At 33.0% G+C, this 12,977-nt stretch overlaps 1 protein-coding gene across 1 annotated transcript; it reads right to left on the bottom strand.

Moving 5' to 3' along the window:
• Positions 1 to 2,759: 2,759 nt before the first annotated feature.
• On the bottom strand, positions 2,760 to 12,742 carry SKS3 (SKU5 similar 3). Its single transcript, XM_022287921.2, has 9 exons — positions 12,484 to 12,742; positions 11,306 to 11,415; positions 10,509 to 10,779; positions 10,263 to 10,401; positions 6,424 to 6,787; positions 5,354 to 5,719; positions 5,189 to 5,267; positions 4,157 to 4,353; positions 2,760 to 3,201 (listed from the first exon to the last, which is right to left on the bottom strand). Exons 1-9 carry the CDS (start codon positions 12,631 to 12,633, stop codon positions 3,090 to 3,092), a joined length of 1,788 nt encoding a protein of 595 aa, XP_022143613.1. The 5' UTR covers positions 12,634 to 12,742; the 3' UTR covers positions 2,760 to 3,089.
• Between the last annotated feature and the right edge of the window lie 235 nt (positions 12,743 to 12,977).

The following is a 12,977-nucleotide window of genomic DNA, read 5'->3' as shown; positions in this document are numbered from 1 at the left end:
TCGTGATGGAGAGAAGAGTTAAATTGAGAGAGGGAAAGTTCGTATTTAAATGACACAATTGCCATCAAAAGAAAAGTGAAAAAAGTTATAATGAGAGGACAAAAATGGTACATAGAGTTAATTATATAGAAAGGAGAGAGGGGAGAGAAAAACACTCCAAATTCTAGGAATAAAAAATAAATTAAATAAATAATAATAAAAGATAGATGGTTATTTGAATAGGTTAATTTGAGTAATGCATTTGGAGGGTGGAGAAAAAATGAATGGAGAGTAAATGTGACAGAAATATAATGAGAGAATTAAGATAGAGAAAATGAATTTAAGAAAAGGAATTTGTAGAGGTGGTGATAAATGGGAGAAGTGGGGGTCCGAACGAGAGGGAGGAAGAAAGTAAGGGAGGTAAGTGACAAATTTGTCATCAAACTTTTATAAAAATGAGTTATGAAAGAAAGGCAAAATTGACCTAAAAAGTTTTTCCTCATCCCATCTTTTATATATACAGTTATCTCTAACCAATTGGTTGTCCGTTCAAATCTCCCCACCTGTATGTACTAAAAAAATGATAAAAGGAAATATTAATATAAACTATAAAGCAGCAAAACATGTTTTTTTTTTCTAAATTCTTCAATTCTCAAATAGAAGATAAATGGAACAAAATTTGATTTTTTTTTTGGACTGAACTACCTAAAATTTTCGACAAAAATTAAATCTATCCACTTTTTTTTTTGTAAAATAAAGTTTTCTATCCTGATTAATGTGGCTTAAAATTCAAGTTCACATGATATCTTGATTTTTATCGAAAATCTAACTAATGATTATTTTTTTTAAAAATATCTCAAGGTTACTAAAATTAAATTTGTAAAAATTAATAGTGAAGAAATATACCTGTACTGTATTAGAAAGAAGAGAGAATGAAGGAAAAACATCTTTGAACACTTTTGTACCTGGTTAAATTTACTAATATACAAACTATACCATTAATACATTATTATAAATATTAAATTAATTATTAATTATTAATTATGAATATAATAAATTTATAGAGTTTAAAAGGTTGGAATGCAAAAGCACTCTTCTCTCAAAATTATAATATTTGAAATTATTTTAAAGTTATTTATGAAAAAAATACACGTATGATGTTTTTTAGTTTAGTACTTGATCATAAATAAAACACTTCAAAGATAAGTGTAAGAATGTAGATCCAAAAATTAAAGCGAGTTATTATTAAATATTATGACCAAAATGTTTACAATTATAATTTTTTTTATTAAATATTTTGACAGTCGGATTCAACAATTAAACGCAAACATCCAATGGAGTGAGCTAATCGGATACCCTCGAGGAGAGCAAGAAGCTTCTCGAATCTCAGTCTCAAAATTTGAATTATTACCCCTCAATTTGTCAATAAAATAAAAAAAAAAGAATAGTATTTTTAGGTAGGGATTTAATTTTCACTGTTTTAAATTGAGATTGCATCTCCTATAATTTAATAAATTCTCATTTTTAGTCATTGTCATTAAATGATTTAATAACACTTGGATAGCAAGTTGCCAAATATGTCCAAGATGATGGGGTTGATTTTTTTAACAATGTTGTGAAATATTATTTAAAAAAAATGTAATTTTCTCTCTTTTATTCACTCGAGCGTTTTTTAAGTGGTACATTTTATGTAAGTTGAATTGCTCAAATTCACGTATAAACAAATGTGTGATACAAAGCTTTTATCTCTTCCAATTTATCAACTTTTTCATTTAAGAATCAAATTTTAGATGAAAATTTATTGCCTAAGATTTAAAGTTGAGCCAAGTTGATCCGTATAAAAAAGGATATCAAATTTATAGTAAGTTTATAATTTTCTCTAGTTCCAAATATAATATGTTTAGTAAATAATAATCATCTAAACTGACAAAATCTAATTGACTTAAGATTATCATTTAGAAACTCAGATCTCTCTGGTTCATATGTATTCCCGTAAAAACCAACAAAAAAGAACATATATAACCATAATGACAACGACACAATCAATTCAAGATCAATGACATCCATCTTATTGTGCATAAAATAGTATTTAGAAGGTATGCTGAGATCATTATTCAAAGCTTGAAATCACCTTACAAGCAAACCTTGCTAAAGAATCATTGATTAGTAGATCAACTAAAATCTGCCATAGTGTAAAAATTGTCACATTTTTAAAATCCCCGACAAAAAATGTTACCCTAAACCTTAATTAACATGTGATAAGATTGTAAAATTAACGTCAAATATTTTAATAAATCCATTTTTAAAATATAGTTGATTTTTTTAATTAACTAGTATATCAATAAAATAAACCACATTATGAAAATTGAGTGTTTGCCTATAGAGCCAAACAAATCCGATTAATTGTAAATATAGCAACAACATTCTAGATTTGTGATACATACATACATATATAGAAAGAAAGAAAAAAGAAAACAACACAAACTCACTCACCAAAAAGACTAAAATTGATTAAATTGATAAATATGCAAAGGTAAAAAAAGAATTACATAAAAATGTCTAAATAGGTACTTGAAAAAAATTTTAAAATTGCCATATTTGCAAAATCACAATCTTGTCATTATATTTGCAAATATTGAGTTACCACCTCTTGAAATTTTCATATAAAAATGTAAAATTTGTAATATCCAATACAAAACTACCCTAAAGAATAAATTGAAGATGTAAGCATCGAATAGACCAGTAAACCATGATTTAAATATTATTACGAGGTAATTACATAGCATAAAATAAATATGTATTACCATTTATAGCAAAAGGTTTAAAATTTTACAAAATAGTATGAACTTAGTTCAATAGTAATTGACACTTATCTCTGACCAAAAGATTATGAGTTTTGAAATTACGCCCACATCAAATTTATTTTTTAGTGAAGAATACATAATTTTCTAATTACAGAATATCGACACGTCGTCTTCCAATGAATAATGCTTTTTCTTTCGCAATCACAAGTTACTTAAAAATTTTCAGATTACCAAAATAGTTTTATAATCCTATTCTATTCACCACATTGAATTAAAGCTGTTTGTCTACACAATATTCAGAGTTTGTTACCGGATGAATGTTGCCATCAATAATGTCATGATTAAGACGGCTACAATTGGATGAAATGGGTCAGCACTGAATGCCACACCAGAGAACTTGAATCTCTGGGATTGATCCCTAAAAGAAGGAATAAGAAGAAATTATTTTTCGGTTAAATTACAAGTTCGGTCTTCAAACATTTAAGGTTGTCTCTAATAAGAGCTTGTTTGGTAACATCCCTATTTCTTGTTTCTGTTTTCTCTTTTTAATAAAGAAAATAGAATGGTATGACCACAACACCCATGAGTTCAAGAATGATAAACTATATTCGTATTTATGTTTTAGAACAAAATGGAAATGAGAACGAGAAACAAGAAACTTGTTTTCGTTGTTTTTAAAATTTCTACACAATTTTAAGAATATTTCTAAAAAATGAGAAACAAGAAACATATATAGTGTCAAATGCTTAGTTTTGTGAAACAAGAAACAAAAAATGGAAAGATTACCAAACACGCCAAAGTTTCATGTGTCCACATAATTGCATTTGGTAACTGTTTCTTGTTATTTACAAATCGAGAATGATAAAATAATATCTTTTTATTTATTTTTTGAAAAATTTTGGAAACGAAGAAAAAACAAGAACTTGATTGTGTTCTTTCCAAAATTTCTATACAATTTTTAGGAACATTTCTAAAAAAATAAGAAATAAAAAACATAAATAATTGTCTAATACTTAGATTTCTCTGTAAAATTGAAAACAAGAAACAGAAACATTATAAAACGGGCCAGAAACATTCAATTTTATATCTAACAAGTCTTTGAAGTTTAAATAAATGTCGGATAGATCCCTGAAATTTAAGAGGTTTTAGACTTTCAATTGTGTATCTAATTCATCTTTGATTTATTAGACATTTAAAAGTTAAAAGACCTTATTAGGCACAATATTAAAAATTTAAAGGACTTCTTAAATACTTTTTAAATTATAAAACTTAAAATTTATTCTAATTTTTAAAATGATATCTAACAAGTTCTATGTCAATCCAATGAAATGATATGCTATTAGAAACAAGAAGAGACTGAGGCAACAACTTACTTTTGCAAGGAAGAAAGAAGGCCACAATAAATGGTGTTTTCAGGCATAGGTAGCTCACTTTTGTCGACCTCTGGATTTACGACGCTCACATAAAGTTCTTGGCCCAAATGCCACGAGTCAAGATTCTCGGCACGGAGATTCCATATGCCTGCATTGTCAAGGGACACTAGAATTGCGGTCCAAGCTCCGGGGAAGACCTTGAAACATGGAAGGAAATGCTATGAGCATCTATATAGTATAATCTGCTTAGTAAAACTACAAACCAGTTGACAACGTGATGGGGTAGTAGGCCTGAATGTCCATATTACTGAAGAAAACATCATTCCACTAAAAAGTTCAGACAGAATCATGTCCCCGTTGGCTAGATTTCAGTTATTATTTGGAAACTTTAAATCTTTGGTTCTCTGTTTTTAAAGTCATTATTTGAATAATTCTTAAGTTGAAATATTTGAGCATTTGTGAAAAAATGAGAAGAGTATTTCCTTTCTTTTGATTAATATACCGTTGTTATATTAAACATAATAATAATAATAAAAGAAGCCTGCAAATACACAAGTCAACACAAAATGCTAGAGCTGCCAAAAAATAATAACTTCATAAGAAAGGACTCCAATCGAGAATAATTAAGCCCATCCAAATATATCTTAATGAATAAGACACATATCACCATCCCAACCGAGTATATCTCAATGGATAAAATTCATCCCAAACATCGATGATTCAATCTCCCACCCTCACAATTGTTAGAATGGAACTCAATGATGTGGCAGGTATTTCTAAATGATGATGATGGAAACCTGGATTTTAGTTTAGATATTTGGAGATTTACATTTGATAGATTTAATTGAAATAGGAAAGAGAATTATATGATTCTCCTGCCATGATCCATCATCTTTCCATATTTGCTTGTTCCTTCTATGTTCTACCATTATGTCATTTTCATACAAGCCCCAAGCAGATGCTTCGTAATTTGTTTCAAACCATTTCTGTTTCTTCCCTTTACAAAAACATATAATATGGGACTAGAGTTACCTGTGTTGTGCAGCGGGCAACACCATCCCACTTATTGTAAGTCCCCCGGCTATTTTCAGTCCACACTCCAAAATCCATGCTGCAACATAAACAGGGAACATTTCAATTAAATTTGAAGTCCCCAAAATTATCACAAAGTAAAGGATATGGAAGCTCAATGCTCACCCAACAACAAAAAATGCATAGCCATCCAAATGGTAGGTCTGAACACTTCTATCATTATTTTGAAAGATAATCTCCATAAAACCTTTGAAAGTACCATTAATGAGAGAAGTGTCAAGTTTGGGAGGCCTATCCATGAATCTAGTAGGAAAATCGAGTTTGTAAACGCCCGGGATGCTAAATTGTTGAGCATGCTTAAGGGGAGTTGAAGGCGCAAAGTATGATAAGCCATTGAGGGTCGTTCGCCATTTCCCATTTATAAGCTCTGCAGGTCGGTTTATTATCACATATACATCTGTGACAGTGATTTGACCATACTTGAATGATCCCTGTGGGTTTGGCCGGGCAGCACCAGCAGAAACATTCCATCTAAACAGGAGAACAATTCAAAACATTCACCAACCAATCATCATTAGACAACCATGTAAAACGAAGCAATTGTGTGCACGGGACCAATTAGGAAACAAATAAGATTCAAGGGAAAGCAAAGTTCTTCCATTTATAGTTTACTTGATTCCAAAAGCTATGAAAATTGAGGAAAAAACATGTATATCTTCCACCATACAAGGAAGGCAAAAGATGATATGAATGATGTTTCCATATTTTCTTTTATTTATTTGCCTCGTTAAGTTCGGTTGCCAAACTTTGAAGATTGTGCCAATTTAATCTTTGTACTTCAAGAAGTTTCTAAAAGGTTCTTTACCTTACAAAGTTGTGTTTGTACTTTAAAAAGTTTCTAATAGATCCCTAAACTTTCGTCTAATAGATTAGGTCTCTATTGGTAACTCTATCGGTTTAACATTTTGTGATACATTAAAGATTACGTGATGCATGCATTCCTTCAGACATTTGGTGATATCACCATTAAACTAATAGAGTTAGCAGTAGACTTATTAGACAAAATTAAACGTTTAAGGACCTATTTGAAGCTTTTTAAAGTACTAAATATATACCATCCCAAAAGTTTAGAGACCAAAATTGTTAGCCTCCTATTTTTTCTTTTATTTTTATTCATGATGGTGGGATAGGAAAGATATCCCGTTAACAGAAAAGGACATGTAACTAACTACAACCTTATTGATCTTGCTTGATTCATTGAGAAAAATGAGTCCAATTCATTAGGAGGATCAGGAAGAGGACCTGAAGCAGGTCCCTGAGAATTGGAGTAGTGCAAGATAGCCACTCCCGTAGTTCCAGCTGAAGGTGACGAATTAAGAAATCTAGAACTGGCAACAATATAGTAATCACTGCCAGCATTTTGGTCCATTGTAACCAAAAATGAGTATGACTGACCCACATGAATATCCATGTTTGCATAAGCCTGCTGAACTGTGTATGACCCTTCAGTCTCAACCAAAAGTAAGTCATGATTTTGTATTCTAAAATTCAAGCTTGTCGAGATTCCAATATTGTGCACTCGGAGGCGGTATGTTTTCCCTGGTTAAGATTAATTTTCAAAGTTTAGCCATCAATTAAAATACCAGAGAAATTTTAATTATACACAAGTTTGTGCGATATGCACACAGATGAAATAATTGAAAATGATATTTTGGTGAATAACACAATGTAGAAGCCTATGTTGCAGTTATTTTGCCACAAATGGGAAACACGAAACAGTGCAGAGACTTTCAAGGTATTTCAAGGAATAGAACATTTAAAACTTCCGAAGATCCTGAAGAAAAATCAAATCTCATCCGTCCTCCTAAGATTATATCATGCTAGTTTCAAGATTTGTTGAGAAAAGGTAAAGAATTGAAAATCAATCTCAATGAACTAAGACTAACACAATATTTTTTAGACAGGGACAGTGAGAATCTCGTTAATCGAACTAAGACTAACACAATATCAAAGTAGAACATGGTAAGAATCGGTTTATAACTCTTTTCAACTTAGAACCAGAGTATTGATAGAAGAATTCTACCCTAACATGGCCTCATGAGCTATCCATACAACTCCATTGGGATTGGTGGGGCTGGATACTCCGAAGTTAAAATAATTGTCATCAAAGTTGAGATTGTCTGATAAATTTTAAAGGCATTTTAAGCATTCTTCAATCAATGATAAAACCGCCTGTAATAGCATTGTGCTTTTTAAGAGTAGAAGTCTAAGTTTTGGAGTTATATTACTGGGATGTTGGAGAACATAGGATTCGATCACCTTCCCCTGAGAAAAATAACAAAGAAGAAGGTAGAGCAAAAGCTATGTTGCATCTTTGATTTGATTCGTGCAAAAATAGTGACAGTTGTCTTGTGCAATTTCTTGAGATTAGGAATTTTTGTCAGACGAAGCTATATTCGGTAGTTAAAGGAATTTCCAAGACACATAACATATTAAACTACTACATCTTTTTTTTCTTTTAAATAAAAAACCAAGCTTGAAAAATGAAAGAAAATACAAGTGCATTAAAAAAAATAAAACTCTGAAAAGGAGTCCAAACCCTAAGTCCTAACTACTACATTTACCCACTCAAACCATTATCAGTTTTTTTTTTTTTATTTTTATAAGAAACACCGATGGAATTAATAAACCAAAGCCCAAAAGAGCAGAAACAGCCTAAAGGCGGAAGGTAGAGGAAACCCTCCTCAAACCATTATCAGTTTGAAAATCAAACGTTAGTGTTCCATTTGTTTTTATCATAAACCAAAGAAGGCTGTATTCAAAACACAAAAGAATACAGCCTAGGGGCAGAGAGAACCCTTCCCAATAGACTACTAGTTTATAAAAGCCTTCCAATTTCAAATGATCATGGAAAGACTAAAATTACAAAAGAAATCTTTGTAATATGAGCTCCACCAAGAAGCCACCAAGTGTTGTATACTATGAACAAAATAAATAAAGAATCATCTACCATCATTTTGTCTTAAAAAACTCAAAGGTTTATTTCTTTCCAAATCATTCAGACAGTCGCACTCACTGCACTGCACTGTTCCGAAGAACTCTAGTGTTCCAATTTTGAAATTCAGTCCTTGGAGTATTGATTTTGGCACATTCAGAAATCCTTGAAAAGCTATCACCCATTGCATCCCAGCTTTAACAGTTTCATTAAATTGTTAGTGTTCCATTGGCTCGCATTTGCTTCTAGGAAGATCTATAGATTGGTAATGAAAATGATTCTCACCAAGTTCCTTTTTTTTTTTTGATGCGAAACATAAGGGAATATATTCAAAAAACTCCCAAAACAAGGGGGGTGGTACAGCCTAAAGGCGGAGGGTAGAGAGAACCCTCCCAAAAGAAAAGCTATACAATCACATATTTCCAATTTTGTATGATCAAAAGAGACTGTAGTTACAAAAAACCTTCTTGTGGATTGTTGCCCACCAAGAAGCCGTATGCTTTATCACAAAAAGAATCAGGCCGTTTTTCCTTCGAAAATTCTACTATTTCTTTCTTTCCATAGGAGACAAAGGAGAGCTCTCACCGCACAGTTCCAAAGAACGAAAGGTTTCCCTTTAAGAGTAGAACCACCAAAGCCCTCTGTGATGAAGTCATCAATCTTTCTAGGAAAATAAAAAGAGAAATCTAAAGCAGCAGCCACAGAATTCCAACCTTGGAGGGCAAAAGGGCAGTGCAAAAATAGATGGTCAATAGTTTCGGTATCCTTGCAACACATATGGCAAACTATAGGAGAAAGTGTCCAATGAGGAGATCTTCTCTGCAACTTATCAGCCGTGTTGATGCCTCTGTAAAACAAGGTCCAAAGGAATAATTTGACCTTCTTTGGCACCCTAAAGTTCCAGATGTGAGAGGCAGTAGAGATTCAAGCTTCCTCGGAGGAGAAGTGATGGCCAAGAAGGCTGATTTGGCTGAAAACATACCTCTGCTGTCAGCTTTCCACCCAATCCTGTCTCTGCCCTGACTTAGAATCACCCCTTCTAATTTTTCTGTGAGGGCAGCCCATCTATCAATCTCCCTGTCAAAGATTCTCACCAAGTTCTTTCCCCACCACTTTAATCTTTACCTTAGAAAACAAGGGTGTGTCAACTCTGTTTTAATTCTTAATGATAATTCCACTATATAATTTTGTCTCAAGATTTTGCTAATCTTCTTTTGAGGTTACTAGGGGTTGCCTTCCCCAACATCCAATGATTTTTGTAAGTGGATTATCAAACCTTGAGGTACCTTTCCTGGTAAGTTTTTTTTGGCCCATTCAGTGTTTCAACCAAATCCTCGTCTTCCCTTTGTTCAACTAGATTTGGAAGGCTAAAATCTCGAAAAAGACCAGGTTTAATGCTTGGTTGGTTTCTTTGAGGACGTTAAACACCATGAACTTCATCCGAAGTTCAAACATGGTTTTGGACCTCTAGTAGTGTGTGGTGCGTGATGTAAGTAGTCCATGTCTATGAAGGATCTTGATCATGTAATTCGAAGTCACCATCATATAATGAAATTCTGGATTCTGGAATAGATGCTTAGACGTGTTTGGAGTCTACTTGAATCCTTCAAGAGGGTGTTGGGACATGATAAAGGAGCCAGGAGGTGATCCTCCTTTCAGTTTCCATATACGGGTTCGGTTCTTTGGCAAGCAAAATTCTACACTATTTTGTTTGACTTACGACTTGGGAGAAATAGAAGAACCTTTAGAGGCAAAGAGAAATATTGAGTTGGAATGCAGTGCATATCAATGCCTTTTTTCTCAATGTCTTTATTGGGAATATTTTGTATTATCCTCTTTTTTTTTAAAACTATTCTCATCATTGCAGTTTCTCATAAATTTTTTTTTCTATATTTTCCTTTTCAGGATTGCTTCTTTGTCTATACTATTCTTTTCTATAGGCCCTTCCTTTTGTACATAATTTTCCTTATAAAAGCTGGTTTCTTATTTTTAATAAAACAAGAATAACTATTTCATACAAACAGATCAATTCGATCACATATTAAAGGAAAAATCCATGACAAAATGCAATAAACTTACCAGGTTCAACATTTATTGTATGAAAAGGAATGCCACCAGAAACAAGAGCATTATCAAAGCGAAAAGGACCCTCTCCATTGATGAGGATACCATCAGGAACACCAAGGTGAATCCCATTCTCAACATTCTTCCTCAATTCCTATATTTTGCATTATCATCATCAAAGAGAATGGAAAAGCAAGGTAGGGTTAGAACCCATTTATCACCACCAGCAAAAGAAATAACCAAATCAGGCTTAAGACCAACCTTATGACTCTTAGTATACCAATCACTAATAAAAATTGTGATATCTCCATCTGGCACTGGAAAGGGCAATGGTATAACGTCTCGGTTATTTATGATGATTCCCCCATATCCACCAGCAGCTCTCTGGAAGTTCAAGGAAGGGAAGTAAAAGAAACTCCCTATCTGATCTTTGACCTGAAACTGATAGGTCCAGTTCCATCCAGCAGGGATTGGACAATTAGTCCCAGAAACACCATCTTGCCAAGAATTTTTTCTGTGTTGTATACCATTCCTGAATTATAATAAACAATAAAATCACTACTACGACAACTAGCTACATTATATGATTAAATTACAATTTTAATTTCTAAACTTTAACAGGTTTTAATTATAACTCTAAACTTTAAATTGTGATTTCATGTAGCCGTTACCATTAACACTGCTAACAAATTACAAAATAATGATGTGGCAAGCCTATTGAATTAGCACTAAATGATTTGGCACGAGGTAACCGACAAATAACATAAGAAAGTAGTAAACAAAATAAGGTGGCACGTACAACATACATTCTCTTTTAAGCAACATATCAATTTTTTTTTTCAGATAGTGCCACTCTATTTTGTCCGATTGTCTGCTTTTACCATCTTTTTTTTCACGTCATGCCAGATAATCAACAACATTTGTCTAATAAATATGCACATCAATATAGAATCACAATTTAAACTTCAGAGACATAATTAAAAATTTGTAAGGGTTTTGAACTAAATAGGCTTCAAAGTTAGGTACTAAATTTGAAATTTAACTAATTTAGTCCATACCATGTCAAAAGCAAAGGCTCATCAAGGTCATTTTTAACATTGACAACAACATTCCAATTTGTAGTGACATTGAGCACAGGTCCAGGAAACTGTCCGTTAACCCCAATGACCTGTGATTATCATTACAGAAAATATGAAGACAGTAACGGGAGACAAAGAAAAAACATCTTGCAATTTGCAATTTAATTCCACAAGACCACAAATCAAGAGAAAAGTTGAAGCCAAAACATTAAGAAGTAAAACGGAATCTGAATATTCTCCCTTTGCTAAACAAGAAAACTCCACAACAAATAATCAATCAATGATAAAAACGCGCAATTTCCACCATGTGGGAAAAATTTAGAACTACCTAACCGATAGCCCAAGAATATCAGTTCTTCTAAGTTCTAGGATGAAAGCTTCAAATTCCTACAGTTTCTCGAAGAACTAAAGCCAAAAGCTCAAAACAAGAAAACTTCGCAACAGTGAATTAGAACAGTAGAAACGCACAATTTCCACCATGTGAGGAAAAACTAGAACTACCTACCTAACCAATATTATTAGAATAATCGGTTAATCTAGAATAAAAACTTCGAAATTTCAACAGTTTCTCGAAAAAACTGAACCGATTCTCGCACACTAGATGGAAAACAAGCTAGAAAACAAGAAAACTCCACAACAATGAATTAGAACACTATAACCGCACAATTTCCACCATGTGAGAAAAAATTAGAATTACCTAACCGATATAATTAGAATAATCAGTTCTTCTATGACAAATGCTTCAAAATTCCATCAGTTCCTCGAAAAACTGAAACCGATTCTCGAACTTCAAATAGCAAACAAGCTCAAAAAAAAAAAAAAAAAAAAGCCTCCACAACATAGAATTAGAACAATAGAAGCGCACAATTTCCACCAAGTGAGGAAAAAGTAGAACTACCTAACCGATCTTCTTAAAATAAACACTTCGAAATTCCTAATTCCTCGAAAAACTGAAACCGATTCCCACACGTTACATGTCAAACAAGCACAAAAACTCAGAACTACCTAACCGACATGATTAGAACAATCAGTTCTTCCAGGATAAATGCTTCGAAATTCCTACAGTTCCTCGAAGAGCTGAAGCCGATTCTCGCACATTACACGGCAAACAAGCCGAAAATTGCAGAAGAAAGAGAAGACGAAGGAGGAGGAGAAACCTTTTGCTTAACTCCGAGAGGAGAAGCAGCGATGTAGGAGACAGTCCAGTCGAAGAAGACGTAGGGGTCACCTGCAAGAGCGGGGCAGAGAAGAACAGCGAAGAAGAGTAGGAGTTGGAAGTGAAACTGGAAGGAGCGAAGCCATGGCATGGGGATGAAGCTCCTGTGGAAGAAGAACTGACAAACGCAGAGATAGAGAGAGAGAGTGAATCATTTTCACATGGGGATTTGAGAGAGAGAAAAAAGAAAAGAAAAGCTACAGCGCGGGATGCCGACACAGCTGCCAATTGGCGTCTGGGTCCCAAATTCCAACCAAAATTAATGTATATTTATATACACCAAAATGATTCAGTTAACGATCCGACTATGAAAGGAAAATAGACCGATTTATAATATATTTGAACTATTCTAATTGACGTTGATGACACCCAATAGTTAAATTTGACACGGTGTATCAATTTTTTAGCTAACTTTTTAATTTTATCAAATTACAC

This window comes from Momordica charantia (assembly GCF_013281855.1).
Source record: "Momordica charantia cultivar OHB3-1 chromosome 9 unlocalized genomic scaffold, Mcharantia_2.0 BLBB01000009.1, whole genome shotgun sequence".
Lineage (NCBI taxonomy): Eukaryota > Viridiplantae > Streptophyta > Magnoliopsida > Cucurbitales > Cucurbitaceae > Momordica > Momordica charantia.
Note: the sequence above shows the minus strand (reverse complement) of the source record. Positions and strands in the feature narration are given on the sequence as shown.